The sequence below is a fragment of the Phacochoerus africanus genome, chromosome 3 (assembly GCF_016906955.1).
Source record: "Phacochoerus africanus isolate WHEZ1 chromosome 3, ROS_Pafr_v1, whole genome shotgun sequence".
NCBI classification, from domain to species: Eukaryota; Metazoa; Chordata; class Mammalia; order Artiodactyla; family Suidae; genus Phacochoerus; species Phacochoerus africanus.
In genome coordinates this window covers 54,326,852-54,349,066 of record NC_062546.1, presented here as the reverse complement: position 1 = coordinate 54,349,066, position 22,215 = coordinate 54,326,852, and the positions used below count along the sequence as shown (strand labels likewise).

General features: G+C 44.6%; 1 protein-coding gene across 1 annotated transcript in view; it reads left to right on the top strand.

Moving 5' to 3' along the window:
* The window catches only part of IDO2 (indoleamine 2,3-dioxygenase 2), a 64,569-nt gene extending 58,410 nt beyond the window's left edge, over nt 1-6,159 (top strand). The window contains exons 9-10 of the mRNA XM_047770380.1: nt 2,004-2,152; nt 5,189-6,159. Coding sequence (XP_047626336.1) covers nt 2,004-2,152; nt 5,189-5,544 — 505 coding nt within the window. The 3' untranslated portion in view covers nt 5,545-6,159. The remainder of the gene's footprint in view (nt 1-2,003; nt 2,153-5,188) is intronic.
* Nucleotides 6,160-22,215: the final 16,056 nt, after the last annotated feature.

Below are 22,215 nucleotides of genomic sequence, written 5' to 3'. Positions count from 1 at the left end.
AGATACCCAGTAGGCAGTTAAACATGTGTCTAGACTATAAGGGACAGGTCCTGGTCTTAGGGGAAGTGTGTCCATAGTCACACTACAATGGTTTAATTGGCTCCTAACTCTAGCCTCTAGGAGGCTAAGGAGATCGCTTGGGAAGTGAGAGGGGTATGAAGCCTAAGGACTGAACTCTGGGTGGGCCCAGCACTTTGAAGTGGTCCCAAGGGAAGGACATCGCGAAGGAAGCAAAAATGCCTGTATGAAACCATCAACAGGATTACAGAGAAAAATCGGAACCAACCAGCACGGCCATTGTGTTGGGTTCACTTACCACACAGTGGGTGATGTATGTGTTTCCCTTCTCTCTGGCAGAACAACTGTTAGAATGACAGGAGGAAGCAGAGAAAACCACAAGAGCCTGTTATTTAAACCATTAACAAGGAGAGAGAAAGATTCTGTTCTTCATCAAAGTAGAAATCCACACGCAGATGTCTTGGGAAGTGAAACTAGGAAATTAAAATTTGGGTTTCAAAGTTTGGTTCCCTCGCACCCTAACAACACGGCCCTGGAGACTTAATGCCTTGAAATGGGTTTAAAAAAAATGCCTGCCTTGGAGCTCCCATTGCGGCTCAGCAGAAACAAACCTGACTAGCATCCATGAGGACGCAGGTTCAATCCCTGGCCCCACTCAGTGGGTTAAGGATCTGGTGTTGCTGGGAGCTGTGGTGTTGGTCGGAGACATGGCTGGGATCCCATGTTGCTGTGGCTGTGGCTGTGGCTGTGGCAATTCAATCCCTAGCCTGGGGACTTCCATATGCCATGGGTGTTGCCCTAAAAAGCAAAAATAAAAAAAGCCTGCCTTGATCTGCTCCAGAGTGGACAGAGGAAAAAATGGATGTGAACATGAGGTGGAAACTAAAGCATTGTGAGTGCAGATGTGATGTGTCTGTGATGCTGCTGTTTCTGTCTCATTAGGGAGTCACATTCCGTGACTGTTCAAGGCCCTGTAAAAAGTCAGACTGCTGAATGGGTAAAATAATTGGTGATAGAAAGAGGGGGGCTTAAAGTTCCTGCTGTGGCACAATGCGATTGTCGGTGTCTCTGGAGTGCAGGTTCGACCTCCCGCTCAGCACAGTGAGTTAAGGATCCGGCATTGCAGCAACTGTGACATAGGTCACAACTGAAGCTAAGATCTGATCTCTGGCCCAGCAACTTCCATATGCCAGGAGGCGGCCAAAAAAGAAAAAAAAAAAAGAAAGAGGGGGATCAGAGACAGAAAGATGAAAAATGGAAGCAGGGTCTCAGAAGAGGAAAGACGATTGGAGAGAGAAGGGAGAAAAAAAATGCATGTAATCTGAGCCTCAATTCCAGTCTTTTCTTCTGCCCTTGATGTAGCTTCTGGTGACCTGCATGCTTGTGTTGCATTTCTTTGTGGCCACCCTTATAATCAATACTTGCCATCAACAGAGGGTTTGATAAATGCACTCCCATGATGAAGTCACATAGTATTTAGAACTGATAGTTTAATGTGAAAACTGTTATAGCTGTAATTGTTTTAAGAAAAGACAAAGGGGTTTGTATGTGTGTGCGCATGTGCATGTATTTTTAAAACTCTACCCATGGAGTTATAGGTGTCAGGTCATCAAGGTTGAGATTGGCAGAGGGGGTGAAGATTGTTCCAGAACCCCTAAATGAATTGTTCCTGTTGATCAGCACTGATTGCACCTACATAACTGAATTTTTCCCATAAATAAGTCATAGGACACATGCCAAAAGATTCCTCTCTAAATACACCTTTGCTTCTCTGGAACAATTCTTTAAATAAGGAAAGAGAAGGGCCGGCCTGACGTTTGGGTCCAGATGATGCTCAAGTTTATATCCTGCAAAGACATCCAGTCTCTTGCCCTGAAATTGCCATTGGACTCGTGTTTGGTTTCTTGCTCAATCTGTTTCCCTATCAGAAAATACACCCAATGCCTAGCACCCACTTCTTCTTTCTGACTTGCACTCTTGCCTAGGTGGAAGGATAACCCAGCAATGCCTGTGGGGTTGGTGTATGAGGGCGTTTCTGAAGAGCCTCTGGGATATTCTGGTGGCAGCGCTGCACAGAGCACCGTGCTCCATGCCTTTGATGAATTCTTAGGGATTCGTCATAGCAAGGAGAGTGGTAAGTCACACATTTTTCTTTTTCTTTTCCTTTACCTGGAGAAAGAACCCAGGTGTTTTTACCAATGGATAAATCCAAATGTAAATTAAAATGTCAGAGATGATCATACTAAAGGAAGTCAGACAGGGAAAGACAAATACCGTATGATATCAGGTATACATGGACTCTAAAAAATGATATGAATGAACTTATTTATGAAACAGAAACAGACTCACAGACATAGAAAACAAACTTATGGTTACCAAAGGGGAAACGTGGGGGAGAGGGATAAATTAGGAGTTTGGGAATAACAGATACATACCACTATGTATAAAATAGACAACAAACAAGGAGCTACCATATAACACAGGGAGCTCTACTCAATATTCTGTAATAACCTATATGGGGAAAGCATCTGAAAAAGAATGGATATATGTATATGTATGACTGATTCACTTTGCTATACACCTGACACACAGCATTGTAAAGCAACTCATTCCAATACATACATACATATATAAAATATCAGGAAAACATTCTCTAGATCAACCAGGAGATTGTACCTGCCATATGTTTGGTGTCAAACCACTTAGTATCAGAGCTGTTGGATTTTATTTCCAAATCTTAAAATGTTGCTACAATATCTGGCTCTTCCCTGTGACTTTGTTTGGATCCTTAGGTAGTAGCTTCCTTTCTCCAAAGTGGGGAAAATATCTGGAGATCAAAGTCTGTGACACTATGTCACCAAGTCTGGATATAGCTAGCAATGGTGTCAACTCCTTCACTGCAACCCTGTCCTTATAAAAATGGTGCAGCCTTGAGCTATGTCTAGTGTTTAGACCAGAAGCGGGGCCTACCATTTATAGCCTTGACATGGCTCATGTCCTTACCTGTTAGCATCAAGCCAAGTGTCCAACTGCTGCCAAAGGGCACTTCCTAGAACAGAGCTTTCAAGTTGGAGTTGATGGCGGAGGGGGGGAGATGAGAATTTGGTGTCAGAGGTTCCAGTCTCATCCACAAGAGTCCATTCTCTAAAACTATGATTGTGTTTCATGGACTTTTGGTGATGTTCATAGTTGACTTACCATGCATCCTATTAACCCCATGATGGCTTTATAAATGATCTCTCTTCTATCTGTATTTCCCACAAGTATCTATTGATTCAATTTTCTGACTTCATTGGAGTTCCCATTGTAGTTCAGTGGGTTAAGAACCAGACTAGTATCCATGAAGATGAGGGTTTGGTCCCTGGCCTCACTCAGTGGGTTAAGGATCCAGCATTGCTGCAAGCTGTGGTGTTGCTGTGGCTGTGGTGTAGGCCATAGCTGCAGATGTGTCTTAAATCCGGTGTTGCTGTGGCTGTGGTGTAGGCCATAGATGTGTCTTAAATCCGGTGTTGCTGTGACTATGGTGTAGGCCATAGCTGCAGCTCTGACTCAACCCTTAGCCTGGGAACTTCCATAATGCCACAGGTGCCATATGGCAAAAAAAAAGATAAAAAATTGAAAAAAAGGAGGCTATTCCTGAAACCGTTGCTCATTCTTTGTCTTCTTGCCCTTAGAAACTCTCTGACTTTCCTCTTTCTTAGCACTCCCTCCAAAACCAAACACTCAGAAACAAAATTCAGCAGAGTATTTAGCATATCAGTTTAAGAGTCCATGTCTCATGTATGTGGGGTGTCATTATGACTAGCAAGATATCCTGTCGTTGTGACTAGCAAGATATGCTGTCTGCATTTGATAGATGGTAAATATTTATACATTGGCTAGTAAATCTGGTTCCATCTTAGTTATCTGAGATAGGTTTGGCTCTTTAACCTTCATCATATCCAGTCAACCATCAGGAATGTGCATTAGAGTGTCTGATGTCTACAAGCCAAAGAGCCAGCAAAGTGGATTAGATCCTCAGGAAGAGGGGTTAGGACAACAGCAGCAGCTAGTGCTCCATGTGTGACCTGGAGATGGGCACTTGCCATCTGCCTCTCTTCGGATTAAATCATGAGCCACTGCAGCTATTGACCATTAACAACCCCCAGAAGGAGCTCAGGGTGGGGATCAGGAGTGAGGTGCTCTGTGCTCTGGGAAAAGTGGCAGAACACGTCTTCAGACAGTTAGATACTTGCAGGACAAAATTTTATGAGCCCAATTCTTGCCACTCATATCTAGAAAAGCACTAAAATCCTTCATGGTGATGCTTTCTCCTTGCGACTAGCAGTGACTTTCATGAGGCTAGGGGTGACCTTCTATAAAACATGTGCTTGGGGAGTTCCCATGGGGGCACAGTGGTTAAGGAATCCTACTGGGAACCATGAGGTCGCGGGTTCGATCCCTGGCCTTGCTCAGTGGGATAACGATCTGGCGTTGCCATGAGCTGTGCTTGGATCCCGTGTTGCTGTGGCTCTAGCGTCGGCCAGTGGCTACAGCTCCGATTCAACCCCTGGCCTGGGAACCTCCATATGCCGCGGGAGCAGCCCTAGAAATGGCAAAAAAGACAAAAATAAAAATAAAAAACATGTGCTTGGTTGCGTGGACCTCCCCCTTCATCAAAATCACACATATACTGACCTTCCCCCCTGGCGCAATTTCTCAGATCTAGCTGAAATGCTGCCTCCTGGGCTCTAGTCCTCAGTTTGCTCCAAATAAAACTTAACTCTCAACTTTTTTCTCTCATTTTTTTTTTTTCAAAAGGCTGTACCCTTGGCATGTGGAAGTTCCCAGGCTAGGGGTCGAATCAGAGCTATAGCCACCGGCTTACACGACAGCCACAGCAACGCCAGCTCCTAGCCACTTCTGCTACCTACACCACAGCTCATGGCTGTGCCGGATCCTTTAACCCACTGATCAAGACCAGGGCTTAAACCCACATCCTCATGGACACTAGTCGGGTTCGTTGCCACTGAGCCATGAACGATGAGAGCTCCCAACTCTCAACTTTTAAGTTGTACTTATTTATTTATTTATTTATTTTGAAATTGACATATGGATGTCTGGCAAAGCACATGGGCTCTCCCCTTGCTCCACGTGGAGCTATGACATTGTCCTGCATTGTTTCTTTCAGCGGATTTTCTGCACAGGATGAGGGATTACATGCCTCCCTCCCACAAGGCCTTCATAGAGGAAATCCACTTGGCTCCTTCCCTGAGGGACCACGTCCTGTCCTCTGGAGATGGCCAGCTTCTGACAGCCTATAACCAGTGTGTGGAGGCCCTGGCAGCCCTGCGCAGCTATCACATCACCATGGTGACTAAGTACCTCATCACAGCTGCATCCAGAGCAAAGGGCAGGAGGACCAGCCATCTCCCAGGGCCGCCCCGGTCCTTAGAAGAGAGGGGCACTGGCGGTATGGCAGTTCTGAGATTCCTGAAGAGTGTTAGGGACAGGACCTTAGAGGCAACCCTCCAACAAAGCAGCTAAGAGGAGTTCCCATTGTGGCTCATCACTTTAAGGGCCTGACGTTGTCTCTATGTGAGTGTGAGTTCAATCCCTGGCCTCGCTCAGTGGGTTAGAGATCTGGGGTTGCCACAAGCTGTGGTGTAGGTCACAGATGTGGCTTGGATCTAGTGTTGCTGTGGCTGTGGCATAGAAGGGCAGTGATAGCTCCAATTTGACCCCTAGCCTGGGAATTTCCATATGCCGCAGGTGCAGCCCTAAAAAAGACAAAAAAAGAAAAAGTTGCTAAGAGCCTCTCTCCCATCCAGCAAGCAAATGCAGTCTCTCCTTGCCCTCTTCTCTGCGGATGGCAGGCCAAGGGTTCTGTCTGGAATCATCTGGAAGGGACCTCAGCCCTGTTGCTGTTCTTGCTACACGGAGCACCACTTTCTCCTCTGTTGGGAGCTCTTCGTCCTCATGGAGAAGAATGTTCAAGGCCAGAATCTTGTTTTCCCTACCTAAGCCCTGGATAATAGCCAACAGCTTTGAATATGCTTATTCAGAACCCCACAGAAGAGTGTGTGTACCCCCATTCTGTGTGTAAAGCAATTGAAAACCAAGTTCAACTTCACAGATCAAATAAAATCACTTGTGGATGGATCGCTTGGTTGGTGTCTCAAAAAAAAAGTAAAAATTCCTGTGTTCAGGAGTTCCCATGGTGGCTCAGTGAGTTACGAACACGACATGGCATCCTTGAGGATGTGGGTTTGATCCCTGGCCTCGCCCAGTGGGTTAATGGTCTGGTGTTACCACAAACTTCAGGATAGGTCACAAACACAGCTCGGATCTGGTGTTGCTGTGGCTGTGATGTAGGCCTCAGCTGAAGCTCTGATTTGACCCCTAGCTTGGGAACTTCCAGGTGAGGCCCTAAAAAAAAAAAAAAGAAAAATTCTTTCATTCATTCATTCACTTATTATGTTTCTACTGAGCACTGGCTTAGGGGTTACAGCAGGGATCTTTGTGGACCCAGTCCAGCCGTCTTCTCCCTGCACATGCAGAACTTGGGGTCAGACAGTGACAAACTCTCCAGAGGAGATGTAAGCTGACAGTAAGTCTCTGGAATCACCAGTCTGGAAGCGAGTAGTTAATGACATGGGAACGGATGTGGCTTGTCACGTGGTTCTGAAATGTGTACAGTCTATTTTGGTTTCCTTCTTTATTTTTAGAAGAAGGATGATTCTTTCTCCTTAGGCTGAAAGTCTGCATTTGTAAAAATGAATGGATTGACCCTTTGGAAGCCAATGGGTGAAATGGGAATAAACAGGAAATCTAGGTTTTGCGTGCAAAGGAATGTAGCTTTTCATGGACTGAATTCCTATCTCAAAGTCTTACTCCCTCTCAGAGTAGAAAAGTAGAAGATGTTAATCTTTGGATGAACTCCATTAATTTAGGGCCCCCACCGCCTTTGCTCGCACACACACACACATAAACACACCACACCTAGGATGGGTCTAAATTCCATAGGGTTGATCTATGTCATGGCATCAGGAAGAAACCTGCTCGTTGGGCGAGTTAGCCTCTGCCAAGCCCTCCCCATGTGGGTACTGGTCTAATGGAGCCTGCAGAGTGTGTCATCTGAGAGGCAAGAAAGATGCTCAGGGTTCTATCCTTCCAGCTGGAGAAGTGCTGACTCCTTCCCACAGTCCCTGGGATTGTTGACTGACTATCAGAACAGCTCAGAGCATGTGCCCAACATCACAGCCACCGCCTCCACTCCCCAGGGCCATAGGGAGCAGAGGTAGGGATTTTCGACACTCTTCAATGTTCAGGACCTTTGGTAAGAAGTCATGAACCAGTATATTTTTGGGGCGCCAAAAGGGGTCCTATGTCCCACATCCTCCAAAGACTTGGTCTCGCAAAACATGGGGAGGTGAGCATGACAGGGCATCTGATCTGCATGGACCAAAGAAACCCTGGGTCTGACAGGTGTCCTCTCTGCCTATTGGTTGAGTCAGAGTCTCAGCTCAGAAGTCTGAGGCTGTCGCAACTCAAAAAGCCTTTTCTGTTTACACTCTGTTCTTAGCTTATATTTGAACAATCTATTGTGAAACTCAAAAAATGGGCATGGATGTACTTATTTCTCTTTGATTTGCTTTCCTAACAGCTCCACCTTGATATCAACAAACCCAGTCTGTCTTAACTGCCCAGGCTGGGTGTACACCGCGGTCCAAGGAAGTGGATCAAGGGGTCTGGATGGTGGACTAGGGTAGGAACACTACAGCTGGTGGTTCAGAACAAACCCCCTCTTGGGGTCATTCCTGGGCAAAAAGGATGTGACCTTTAACATAAGTCTGAATTCTGGCATCTCCATTTTTTAAAATTACTATTTTTTAATTGAAGTGTAGTTGATTTGCAATCTGGTGTTAGTTTCAGGTATATGGCAGGATGATTCGGTTATACAAATATAAATGTCTATGTCTATATTCATACATTTTTTGGAGTTCCCACTATGGTGCAGTGGGTTAAGGATCCAGCACTGTCTCTGTGCCAGCGTGGGTTTGAGCCCTGGCCCAGGAACTTCCACATGCTGTGGATGCGGCCATGGAAAAAAAAAATCTATATTCATCCCACTTTTTAACAATGTAGATTTGACCAATTTCAGAATACCTCGGATCCTCAGCTGCTTATTTCCCATAAAATCAAAATGTACAGGTGGTCTCAGGATGAAGATAAGGTGAAATTTATTTGATTGTGAGATGGGGCTCAGAGCATCGTGGAGACACCAGTTCAAGAGAGAACATTTTATTCCTCCAGCTTCTTGACTCACAGAGTTTGCATAGCAATACAATGACCATTTATCATTTGGGGATCCTAGAAAGTGATGAAAGCAGGGCTTTAAAAAGATGAAAAAGGAGTTGTTTTGTAGCTCAGCAGATTAACAACCCGACTGGTATCCATGAGGATGCGGGTTCGATCCCTGGCCTTGCTCAGAGGGTTAAGGATCCAGCATGGTTGCAAGCTGTGCTAGGTAGCAGGTATGGCTCAGATCCCGAGTTGCTGTGGCTGTGGTATAGACCAGCAGCTGCAGCTCTGATTCGACCCCTAGCCTGGGAACTTCCATATGCCACAGGTGCAGCCCTAAAAAGAAAAAAAAAAGAAAAAGAAAAAAGGAGACAAAACCTGGGTTTGTATTTCAGCTTTGTCGCGTTGCATGGCATATTCTTTAATCTTTCAGAGCCGTGGTTCTCTCACTTGTAAAGGAAGGCCCTTTGTAATCACTGAGGGGAACTAATACAGAGACTAAGTAACTAAATGGTGGTTATTACACTTTTAATCTCATGGATGTGGCCTTGAACTAGAGACAACAGGGTCCAGGGCTTCCTAAGGACCAGAAGGGAAGGTGGACCTGGCTGTCTCTGTCCCTCCACTTGGTAAAGCAAACAGGAAAGGCGACCGCAAAACAAGGCAGCAAAGTGAGACAGAACCCAGAAATATTCTTCTTCTTTTTTTTTTCTGTCTTTTTGCCATTTCTTGGGCCACTCCCTCGGCATGATGGAGATTCCCAGGCTAGGGGTCTAATCGGAGCTATAGCCACCAGCCTACACCAGAGTCACAGCATCGCGGGATCCGAGCAGCATCTGTGACCTACGCCGCAGCTCACAGCAACGCCAGATCCTTAACCCACTGAGCAAGGGCAGGGATCGAACCTGCAACCTCATGGTTCTTAGTCGGATTCGTTAACCACTGACCCACGATGGGAACTCCGGAAATATTATTCTTGAAATAATTTAAGGCCAAGTGGGAAGTAAGGATAAGGGCCTTTGAGGGAGAACTTGGGAAAAGCTGCCGGTTCAATCTAGGCTCTGAATCCAGGTCTGTATCAAATGGGGCCCCGAGTGACAAGATTAACAGGGAATCGTCTTTCTTGGTCTATTTCCAACAGCTCTGCAAACACACACAGAGACCTCAGGGCCTGCCTCTGAGCAGGTTTTAAATCACTGTTGAATAAGTAGAAACCCAGTTAGAGGAAAGGGGGCTGGAAGGGAAGTGAACCAGGTGTTATCTTTTCAAAGCTTTCAGAGTGGTTGGCTTGTTTGTCTGTTGTCATTACACCAGGAGGAAATACAGGCAAACAAAAGAGTTCCTTTGCCAATGAAGCAACTTCTAACTCACGAGCCAATTTACTTTATTGGGTCAGGGAGTTCCATTTTCAGCTTTCTGGTAGAGTGGTGAAAGTAAAGCTTCCAGGACAAAAGAGAACACGTTTTTTCTCAACATTTCTAGGGATAAAGGGTAGCCATGTCATTGCAGAATAAGTGACTCTCTAATGGTAGAAATCATTTCATGACAGTGATGATGTGAAGATGCTACTGCAAACTGAAGAAATGGCTAAAGTGTAGACTTAGAAACTCTCTCTCTACCTATACCAACATCTATAGCTATCCCAAGCTGAAGACTCAGGGAAGAGCCCATGCTGTGGTTTAAGTCTGAACATCATCCACTGGAGAATTTCTTCTTCCCCAAGGGAGGATCACCCTTTTTGTTCTAGCCGTGCCTTCAACTGATTGGATGAGACCCACCCACCTTATAGAGGGCCAGCTGCTTGACTCAAAGTCCACAGAATTGCATGTGAATTTTATCCCAAACACCCTCTCAGGAGCATCCCGAATAGCGTTTGACCAAATATCTAGACATCATGGCCCAACAAAGGTGACATATAAAATTAGCCATCACAAGCTTCCTCGAGAAGAAACTGATTTAGGATAAGTTATGGGGTCTGACACACTTGCCCCACACTCTGTATTAGAAGAGGAATCTTCCTTTGTCATGATGGAGAGGAGGTAAAAAAAGGTACAGAGTAGAGCTCTCCTCTAAGATGTGCCAGGAAGGGAAGCAGCGGGGGATTGGCTAGAAACCACTAGGGAGAAGCAGGGAGCTGAATGATCCACATGGAATGGACCATCATCTCTCTCTCACTTTTTGGCTGCCCGGTGGCATATGGAGTCCCCAGGCCTGAGATCAGATCTGGGCTGCAGTTTCAACCTAAGCAGCAGCTGCGGCAATACCAGGTCCTTAAACCACTATGCCGAGCCAGGGATAGAAACTCCCTCCCAGTATTCCCTCTCTCTCTCTTTAAAATAATTTTTTAGATCTTTTTTTTTTTTTTTTTTGCCATGGCAGGCAGATGTGAGATCTCAGTTCCCAAAGGCAGGGATTGAATCAGTCTGCAGCCGTGAAAGCACTGAATCCTAACCCCTAGACCACCAGGGAAATCCCTCTCTCTTCATAACAGTAAAATCCCACTGTTTTGAAGTGGAGAATCCAGGGTAAACCTTCACCTGAGAAGAAGGAATAAGACCTGAAAGTCCTAAGCCTTGTACATGAGACTGACCTTCCTCTTGGTCACCCCCCCCCCCCCCCCCCGACCACTGCTGGTGACAAGGGAACGCTGATTCTTCCCCTCCTGTGCTCTGGTCCAGAGAAGATCATTTGGGTCATTTTTTTTTTTTTTTTTTTAACGAGACTTGAGTAAAGAACTCAGACTTTCAGACTACAGAAAGTTTTAGATCCCAGAAGAAAAGTTGGTTATTCTTTTTCTGTGCCATGACAATTTTGCTTTTAATTTTGAAAAATGAGTCTCTTTATTTAGAAAAGGCCTTGGGGGCAGAAGATAGTAGCCACTGTCCTCTTCAAAATGATGCATTTATTCAGGACAAGCCTTAATTTCGTCTTCTTCAGAAGAAAGAGCTGCAGCCATGCCTACAAGATGGAAAAACTTCAAGACGCAGGGGTGACTTTTCTTTTTCTTTCTTTCTGTCTGTCTGTCTTTCTTTTTAGGGCTACACCGGTGGCATATGGAAATTCCCAGGCCAGGAATTGAATCAGAGTTGCAGCTGCCGGCCTGCACCACAGCCACAGCTACACGGCATATGAGCCAAGTCTGCGACCTACACCACAGTTCATGGCAACCCTGGATCCTTAACCCACTGAGCGAGGCTAGGGATCAAACCCACACTGTCGTGCATACTAGTTGGGTTCCTAATCCACTGAGCCACAACAGGGACTCAAGATGAGTTTTAAAGAAAACAAACAAAAAGCACAAAGGAAATACTATCTAGATGGTATGGCTAACAAGTCATGTTCTCTTTGTGGACTCAGAAGCCTCAAACCACCCCAATCCTGGGCTGTGCACAGCTGGATGTGGTCCCTCAACCCCTGATGCTAAGATCTTTCAACTTACAGGAAGTCAAGCAAGACAGAGATGCTCATAGATTGAGTTGGATTGCTATTAGTCTGTAATTCACTTTCTACTGTTTCCAAACCAGGGTTAAAATCCAAATAAAACTGGAGTTCCCCGGTGGCTCAGTGGGTTAAGGATCTAGCGTTGTCAATGCTGTGGCGCGGGTTCAATCCCTGCTGCTGGGAAATTTCACATACCATGGGTGCAGGGCCAAAAATAAACAAAAAAAACAGCTAAAACTAAACCACGACAACAAAGAAATGCTTAACACCTGTGACATCCTATCCAATTTAAGATCTGGGGTATAAAGCCATCTGTACCTACAAGCCAAAGATTCCTTCCACAACAATGAATATCACCCACCAAATTGTATGTTTCATTTCCTTGTGCGCAGATGTCCTATTTGCTTTGCTAATGGGAGAAATGTTTTTCTCTTTCCTTGTTCCCTTAACAGTAAACTTAATAAAGAAGTCGGATAGCCTTGATTTCTGAAATGCAATTGCTAGGTAATTTTTGCAGTTTAGCATCTGCTTCCCAGTAACATTGCAAAAACAAAAACAAAACCGAGTTCTTGAATGTAAGCATCATAAAAGCAAATGATCTTTTTTTTTTTTTTTTTCAAAGTCATTTCCTTTGTAAACTCACAATGCTATTGGCCCACATGGTTCTGTGGTTATATAGATTCCAAACCAAATTCCATTAGGTGTTTTCCTTTAATTATCCATCAACAGGTGTTTTTCCTTCCTAAAGGTATCAGTCGGAGTTTGGACCTGCTGTCTCTTTGGGAGCCATTGTCAATAGAACCTAGGACCTCATTCTGGCCCTTCATGGATCACCTCCCTCCTCACAAGGGAAGACCAGCAGGGCTTGCCTTCAAGACAACCAACCTTTAATTTTAATTTAATTTAATGTTTTGCTTTTGGTGGCTGCACCTGTGGCATACGGAGGTTCCCAGGCTAGGGGTTGAAGCAGAGCTGCAGTTTCAGCCTACACCACAGCCACAGCAATGCAGGGCTCATGCCACATCTGCAGCCTACACCACAGCTCCCAGCAATGCCAGATCCTTAGCCTGCTGAGTGAGGCCAGGGATTGAACCTGAGTCCTCATGGATACCAGTTGGGTTCATTACCTCTGAGCCGCAATAGCAACGCCCAGAACCAACCTGAGACACAGCCATAGCAGACTGAATAACAATAATGATAAAACTGATAATAAAAAAATCATTATCCAAAAAAGTGTTGTTAATTTATCACTGAAATATGAAAAATAAGCATTTACTTGGAATTACATTTGGCATTACCTATTCTTCTGTTACATACGTGTTATTTGTTTAAATAAAACAATTGGGTAGTTAACAGGAAGCATAGTAGTGGCTAATAGTAGGACTAATTAAACCAAAAATATGTAATTGTTCTCACTTTAAAAAAATATTATTGGAATATAGCTGACAGAATGTTTGTGTTAGTTTCAGGTGTACAGTGAAGTGAATCAGTCATAAATATACATTTTTCCATTCATTTTTTTCCCATATAGGTTATTAGAGTCTATCAGGTAGATTTCCTGAGAACAAGAAGATTTAAACAACAAAGAGGGAGTTCTTCCCGTGGTGTAGCAGAAATGAATCTGACTACTATCCATGAGGATGCGGGTTCGATCCCTGGCCTCACTCAATGGGTTGAAAGATCCACTGGCATTGCCGTGGGCTGCGGTGTAGGTCATAGACGTGCCTCGAATCCTGAGTTGCAATTTTAGCTGTGGTGTAGGCCAACAGCAGCAGCTCCAATTCGATCCCTAGCCTGGGAACTTCCATATGCGGCAAGTGCAGCCCGAAAAAGAAAAAAGGAAAAAAAGAAAAATGAACCATACAATAACTGGAATGTTCACGCTTTCATTAGCTAAACAACTTTTCAAGAGAATTCAGGAGTTCCCGTCGTGGCGCAGTGGTTAGCGAATCCCACTAGGAACCATGAGGTTGAGGTTCGATCTCTGCCCTTGCTCAGTGGGTGAAGGATCTGGCGTTGCCATGAGCTGTGGTGTGGGTTGCAGACATGGCTCAGATCCCACGTTGCTGTGGCTCTGGCGTAGGCCAGTGGCTATAGCTCTGATTCGACCCTTAGCCTGGGAACCTCCATATGCCGTAGGAGCAGCCCAAGAAATGGCAAAAAGAACAAAAAAAAAAAAAGAGAGAGAGAGAGAATTCAGTAAACACCACACAATTCACAATGTGAAACATCCAATACAAAGAAAGTGCCAAGGTCAATCCACAGGCAATGTCAGACATTAACGCTTAGGATTTCAAGGCACATCCCTCGGAGTGTACAACACGGGGGATCCATTACTGGGAAGCACAAACACCAGTTGCCAGCATCAGTGCCTATGACTCCAGGAGAGATAATCAACATCATATCCACTGGACCCCCAAATAGTGTTACTTTCAGCCTCTGTTGGGGGGCCTGTGGTGTGGATTTTTCACTTCTCCCTTAGTCTTTTGAGGCCAGATTGAAAAGTGAGGCTTTTCACATCCTGATGAAGCATCTCCTAGGACATGGAATGTCAGTGCTAAAAGCTGGACAGATGGAAGCACCTTTTTGGTCACACTAACACACCACCTCCACAGCTGCCCTTTTCTTCTCTATTTCTTTTTGTGTGTGTGTGTGTGATTTTTAGGGCCACACCCGAGGTATATGGAAATCCCCAAGCTAGGTGTCGAATCAGAGCTACAGCTACTGGTCTACACCGCAGCCACAGCAACGTCAGATCCAAGCCGCGTCTGCCACCTCAACCACAGATCACGCAACACCTGACCCTTAACTCACTGAGTGAGGCCAGGGATTGAACTTGCACCCTCATGGATCCTACTCAGGTTCGTTAACCACTGAACCACAAAGGGAATTTCCTCTTTTTTCTTTTATTTTTCTCTTTCTTTTTTGGCTGTGCTCACAGTGTGCAGAAGTTCCTGGCCCAGCAATGGAAGCTTGCCACAGCTGCAAGCCTGAGCCAAAGCACTGACAACACCAAATCTGTAACCTACTGAGCCACCAAGCCCCCTCCCCTTTTTTTTTAACCACCGTTTTCTACATCATGGCTCTGGTACTTGGAACCCAGAATCCTTGCACAAATGGTCCTAGCCTACTTCTGGGACCTGCACAGTCCTCTCTCCTGGGTTTGCTTCTGCTGGAGTCAGTGCTGTTCAGCCCCTGGACCCACCAGTGAGTGTTTGGGGACAGAGGGGCTCTTTGCACAGACAGGATGGTGCTTAGCCAGGAGGCTGGGGCATCCCAGGCATGAGGGTCAGTCTGGAGGTGCGCTGCAGGGCAGGGCTGAGTGGAGTGAGTTAAACCTGAGGCCCACAGTCTCCAAGTCGGCACGTTTCTGAGGGAATCCGAAGGTGTCTGCGAATTTAACTAAGATGGGCTTCCAGGTCACTAGGGAATGATGGAACATTTTCTATTTAATAATTAATCATCTGAATTTATTAATTTTAAATACGTGTAGAAATTGTATGTGGATGTTCATTTACCCCCAAAGGCTCTGGCAAATGTCGGGAGTGGGGGTTGCCTTGTTTCAGCCTCGGGCTTGCAAAGTTTAAACCTTGCCTGCAAGTCTGCACTTTCACCACCAGAGGGCAATAGCCACCTGCAAGACAGCACCAGCTCCAGGGAGGGTGTGGTTGCCCAACTAGGTCACCAGCCAGAGGTTTTTCCTATTTTTTAAGAATTTTCTCTTTCTTCACCGTAGGACTAGGAGGCATTTTGAGAGGTTTTCACTCAGGTCCCTGTCTCCATACAGAACCACAGTAATCAATCCAGATAGGTCTGTCTCCGTCTAAAAGCCAATCGTTTTTCATGTTTATGTTTTAATAGGGATATTCTATTGTATTCCTCTTTTGAGACTTTTCTGTTTTAAAAAGAAAAACACCACTTTTTTTCTTTTTAAGTTGGAGAGTAATTCTTCCTCTGACCTCGGTGACTAGCTAGCAAATCGTGGAAAGATTAGGAACAGAACTGAGGATTGAAAAGAAAAGTCACATAACTGCCAAATAACTTGCCGTGGGCTAAGAAAGAGATTAGTTGAGGACTTGCCTGCAGAAAAAAAACAATACCATCACCAATTCAGTATTTCTCTTCTCATTGACCTCTCTGCCTACTCCCCATCCATTGAACCCTGAGCCCTGTGTGACTTGTGTGGAATTCCTGCCCCTATCCCAGCTCAGTGATGCTGTCTGCCCCTGCAAATGCATGGGCCAGGAGTTCCCATTGTGTCTCAGCGGATTAAGAACCCAAGTAGGATCCATGAGGATGTGGATTCGATACCTGGCCTCACTCAGCAGGTTATGGATCTGGCATAGCCCTGAGCTGTGCTGTAGGTTACAGAGGCAGCTCAGATCTGGCGTTGCTGTGGCTGTGGTGTAGGCTGGCAGCTACAGCTCAGATTAGACCCCTAGCCTGGAAACCTCCATTTGCTGCAGGTACAGCCCAAAAAAGCAAAAAAAAAAAAAAAAAAAAAAAAAAAAGCAAAAAGAAAAGAAAAGAAAAGAAGAAAAAAATTAAATAAATAAAATTAAAATATAAAAAAATAAATTATAGCATGGAGTTCCCGTTGTGGCTCAGCAGAAATGTATCTGACTAGTATCCATAAGGATACAGGTTTGATCCCTGGCCTTGCTTAGTGGGTTAAAGATCCAGCAGTGCTGTGAGCTGTAGTGTAGGTTGCAGATGCAGCTCAGATCCTGTGTGGCTGCAGCTGTGATGTTGGCCAGCAGCTGCAACTCCAGTCCCACCCCTAACCTGGGAACTTCCATATTCTGTGGGTGTAGCTATAAAAAGAAAAAAAATAGACTGGTCCACTTAAACACCTCCTATCAAGACAATCATTGAAGTTATCTTCCAACTCCTCCAACTCTGGAGGGGAACCTTCGAGGGAATGGAGGCAGAGGTGCTGGATGGAACAGGCAACGTGACATCTAACTTAACTGATCTACTTATTGTCACAAAGTCCAACCTTCTCCTAAAATACAAAACTGACATTTAAAAAAAAAAAAAAAAAAGCTGGAAGAGTCCTTATTTATCATCTTCCCTTATCCATTAATTTCTAATCAGAAATTAAAGCAGAGAATTCAAGATTCTTTTTTGTTTGTTTTTGGGGGGTTTTGTTGTTGCTGCTATTGTTTTCTGACTGCCGCAGAATATGGAGTTCCTGGGCCAGGGATCAGATCTGATTGATGCAACATGAATCCTTAACCCACCGTGCCAAGCCGAGAATCGAACCCATGTCCCAGCACTCTGAAGACACCGCTGATCCCATTGTGCTACAGTGGGAACTCCAGAATTCAAGATTCCAATGTGAAACTAGGGAAAAATCTAGTCTCTCTGTTCCGAAATTCTCCATAGCCACAGAGTGAACAATTTGGGTACCGGAGATCTCAATACAGAGTACGAAGCCCACAGAAATCCACTCCTAACATCCTTCCTTTCCAGGTCACTTCCCTATGTGCAAATTCCAGCTCCACCATTCAATGTACTTGTGACATCTTTGTGAGTCAAATTCAGGGTGATCTCAATACTTATAGGGTATGACGACTATATGAGTGAATATATGCATAAAACATTTAGATCAGTGTCTACCTAAATCCAACCCTAGGGAACTATCTGCTGCACTCGTTGCTGTTAGTAATTTCCAAGGAGGGTTAGACCCCACTGTGGAACGGTGTGGAAGGAAACTTGCTTTCTTAACTTGCTAGACTCATGGAAGCCTTCTCATTTCTGTTCTCTCGGGCTTCACCTGGAATGGAATTTATGCTCTAAGAAGCCCAGAGGAAGGCCTTGGGGAAAACTGAGAAATGCCCGTGATATTGCAGTCTCATCATTTTAGAGGAATATTTTCCTGACACTGTTTGATTACCATCTTGTTCGCTATAAAAGACCTTCTCCGATCCCACTCCTAGCTTCGAAATGATATAAAATGTCTAGTTTTCAAATAGAATGAAAATCGTGTCAGTGTTGCGAGAACTTACGACACTCCCTGAGGGAAGTGGGGATACGAGAGATTATGAAAAAAATTAGAACTGGTATTTAGTAGAGCTAAAGGCTCATAGCATGTTGGAAAGGGGGAGCAGTGGGTTGATTTTCTGGGAGATGGGATGTAATATCCTACTGCTTGACAGGACTGGCTAAGCTATAATGTAGGGGAAGTCTGGGATTTCCCTTGTGGCACAGTGGATTTAAGGAGCCAACATTGTCACTGCAGCAGCTTGTGTTGCTGCTGTGACACAGGTTCGATCCTTGGCTGGGGAACTTCCACATGCCAAAGGTGCAGCCAAAAAATATAATAATAGAGTAGGGAAAGTTTAGCTATCACCTGTCTAATCTGTTGACTAGACCATCTTGATGATATCCTTTCTATTGGGACAGTGTTGTATTTTATATAATTGCCCAACTCCCAAGGATAGATGTTTGTTTCTCTCTCATATTTTGAAAAATCCAGGAATGGAATGGTGATTCCATTTAGTCATTAATGACTCCGATTGCTTTCTCTCTCTGATTTGACATCTCAGGAAGTTTCTTCTACCTCAGGGCTTAAAATGGCTGCTGGAGCTCCAGCCTTTATATCTGCCTTTCAGGTCACGGTAAGCAAAAGAGAAATATAGAAAATTTCCTTTTTTTTTTTTTAATAAAGAGGACTTCTTGGAATTTCTTTTACTTTCTATTGCTTACATCTTAATTTCATAGTCTTTCTAGCTACAGTGGAGGCAGAATAGTCATACGCCTAGAAAAAAAAATAGAGTTCTGTTAAAAAAGCAAGAAAGGTATGGATGCAGGTTGAAGCTGGGGACATATTACACCTTCCTTAAGTAGCATCATTTCCTCCATACCCTTCATGTTTCTCAAAACTTTTCCTCAGAAAGGAATCCAAACTCACTCCATTGTAGAGGGTGAAAGTATTAAGCTCCCTAAGGAATTTGAAGTATAATACGATGAAAGCCTGGAGTAGAGTGACCAACCATTACTAGTCCAATGTCAAGGGAAGGAGAGGTGACATCAGGGAGCATAGGAGGTGTTTGAGAGGAGCAGGGTGTGAAATCACCTACATCGCAAACCTCACCTCAAGCCACTCAGACTGCACCCAGTGACCCTGATAAGGAAAAAGTCTGGCCTGGCTACAGCTGCTCCGGGATGGGTGGGCAATTCCACCCATTCTCACAGTCAGGAGCACATTCTTCTAAGGGGTTGCCTTCCCCTTAAGTTTTCTGCTCTCTCTCTCTCTCTCTCTCTCTCTCTCTAGCTTCAGCCTTCCATCAGAATTGTCTGGAATTTGCTAAGAACAGGGGTTGCTATGAGCACTCCCAGCTTTTCTGCCCTGTAGGTTGGGGGTTCATCCCGAACGTGTGCTTTTCCAGCGAGTTCCCAGGCGGTGGCATTATAAGCTAAAGGTAGAGACCCAGTGGTAGGAGGTGTTTTCCTTTTTCCTTCTTAGCAAAGGCTTCAGGCGCCTCTAACTTCACCTCGCATTTAGTGAAAGAGAGTTTTGCTTTCTGAAGAGGAAAATGTAACTTCTTTATAATCATCTGAATATGAGGCAGAAAATGCCCAAGGCTGTTGTGAGGGCTTGCCTGCCCATCCCTCTCCAAAAACTTGCCTAAAAGTGCTTGCCTTTGTTATAAAGGAAAATATTTCTTTTTGATCATTCTCTTGCCCTGTTCAGTTTCAGCAAAAATAGAACACAAAGTCGAGTTTCGGGGAAAAAAGAAAAAAGCAAGACTATTGTTAAAGGAAGGACACAGTAAAAAAAAAAAAAAAAGAAAAAAAAAAGAAAGAAAGAAAATCGAAGACAGCTTGGGCCAAAAGACACAGGAAAAGAGATGGATGATTTTCTCAAAATGGCAAAATTCCAGATCAACTGCTGATTAACCATGATACCAGTGCTAGAACTTGCAACTGATTTGGTGTGTTTCTTAAGTGATGCTAAAATTTGTAGATTGAAATATTCCTTCCAAATTTAGTGAGAAAACGCAGCACTGGGAAAATGTCTCATGCGAATCAGGATTCTTCAGCAAATAAAATTAAACTGCGTGGCGGGGACTTACTCTATGAGCTTCATTCTTGGCCCATTCTATGCTATTTCACTCACCGTATTAAGCGTAGCTAAGAGCTATCCCAGGGTCCAGATTTCCAGTTTCTCCACTTAAGTACTGAGGAGGAGTCCAGGTTGGCCTAGCACATCTGCTTTCTGTTTCTTCCTGAGAGAGAAGACATCTTACTCCACATACGCACTCCCCAGGGGCAACTGTTAAGTGCGGCGACAGCCCAGTGTGAACACAGGGAAACTCAGACCTCCTGTTTCCAGTGACCTTCTGTGTGGCTGTCTGAATGTGGCATCTGATTGTCAATATCATAAATGGCCTCCTCTCACACACTTCTTTTCTGACAAAAGGCTGCTTTTTTTTTTTTTTTTGTCTGCAGTGCCCCTCTCCCATCTGTTTCCTTTTATGCCACCCCTCAAGCATTACAATGCTCTGATGCCCAAGTTCTCATTCCCCTCATGCCTACCTCTAGCTAACCTATAAGAGGAACGGTCCCTCTGATGAGTACTTTAGGATCAAGGTGACAGTGACTTTTTTCCACGTCCCATATGGGGCCAGTTCCAATTCTCCTGCCCACAGATGTGGGCAGGTGACATGTTCACTTTTGAACATAGTCCTTGTTACCCAGACGATGGGGCGAGGCGGTGACACATACTCCAGTCAAGTCCCCTTTTGAAAAAGGTGGATATCTGGGTGCAGAGAGACATTGCTGAGAAAGTCAGTCTGAGGTCAACAGTGGAAAGAGACTGAGCACAAAACCAACAAAAAACAGGGAAAGGAATCAAGAATCAAGAAGGAGAGGGACAGAACAGAGGGAGGAGGAGAGAAAGAGCGTGCTGAGAAAACACTTTGCACTGTAACTGAAGCCAGCTCTGCCCTTGGACTTTCCAGTTACCTATGCCAATAAATTAAATTAAAAAAAAAAAAAAAGCACCTGAATACAATGAACCACTGTCTAAAACTATTTGTCCTTCCTATGTACCCATCCTGGAATCTGTACCTGGCTTCCTTCTTTAGCTCTGCTAGAAGTGACCTCAGTGCTCCCAGCAGAATTTCACACCCAGAGACTCTCAGAGGGAGAAGGTTTTAGATCCTCCTCTGGCGGGTTAAGCAAGTTTCTATTGCTGACCATGCCCCGGCTCTGCTTTTACTTCATAAGTAAGGTTTAGAGTCTCACCTGCCCCCGATCTTCCAGAGACCCCAGCCCATTCAAGCCCACCACCATTGATCCTCATTCTGACTCATCCAGTTCCTGGTTTTCTTTGCTTTTCTCACCTGTCCTGAAAGCACACAGATGCTCTACCTGTGGGCACAACTGAGACTGATGTCTGCTCAGAGTATCAGGTCGCCCTTGAAAAGAATACCCTAATTGAAGGCAAAGGTCCACCTACTACTTCAGTGGTCTGTCTGCCTTCTGAAACCCAAGATGGGGATTCAACTAAAGGGCGTACGGAGAAGATTTCTATCAGCGGGACAGGTCAGCTGGACTGGAAGCTTTCCCATCCTCCTTCAGGCAAAGCCACGCTCCTATGCTGGTCGTTTCCTGCTCTGCTCTTGTCCCTTTCTAAGGAAATCTGCTTCACTGACAGCCCGGCTCCCTGCTGGGCTGTGTTTTGTCCTGTGTTGCATCACCCTCTTGGGATCTAGAGTCAGGCAGGTGTCAGTAGAAAAGACAGCAAGAAACACCTACGTTAAAAAAAAAAAAAAAAAAAAAGCAAGAGAGAGAGAGATTGAGATTTAATCTGTTATCCAAAACCTCCCAACAAACACAAGCCCTGGGTCAGATGGTTCACAGGTGACTTCTACCACACATTTTTTTTAAAAAATGTATTGGAGTAGGGTTGACTTGTAATGTTGGATTAGTTTGTACTCTAATTGTGGTCCTCCATAGAGCAAAATATTTTAATTTTGGTGACTTTCAATTTATTGACTTTTTTCTTTTATAGACCACATTTTGGGTATAAGACTTCTATATAAAGCCCTAGGTAAGAGAGATTTTTCTCTTACCATTGTTTCAAAAAGATTTGTATTTCTAAGGCATTCCTGCTGTGGTGCAGGGGCTTGGGTTTCTGCAGACGCACAGGTTTGATCCCCGGCCTGGCAAACTTCCATATGCCTCCGGTGTGGGAATTAAAAAAAAAAAAAGATATGTATTTCTGCATTTTGCATTTAAAGTTGTGATCCATTTTGAGCTAATTTTTGTATGAGGTGTGAAATTTAGGTCAAAGTTCTTCTTTTCTTTCTACATCTCTCTTTTTCTTTCTCCTGTGGATATCTAATTATTCCAGCATCATTTATGAAAAGGACTACCCCTCCTTCATGGAACTACGTTTTTTTTTTCCCAGGGGTGCATCTGTAGCATATGGAGGTTCCCAGGCTAGGGGTCAAATAGGAG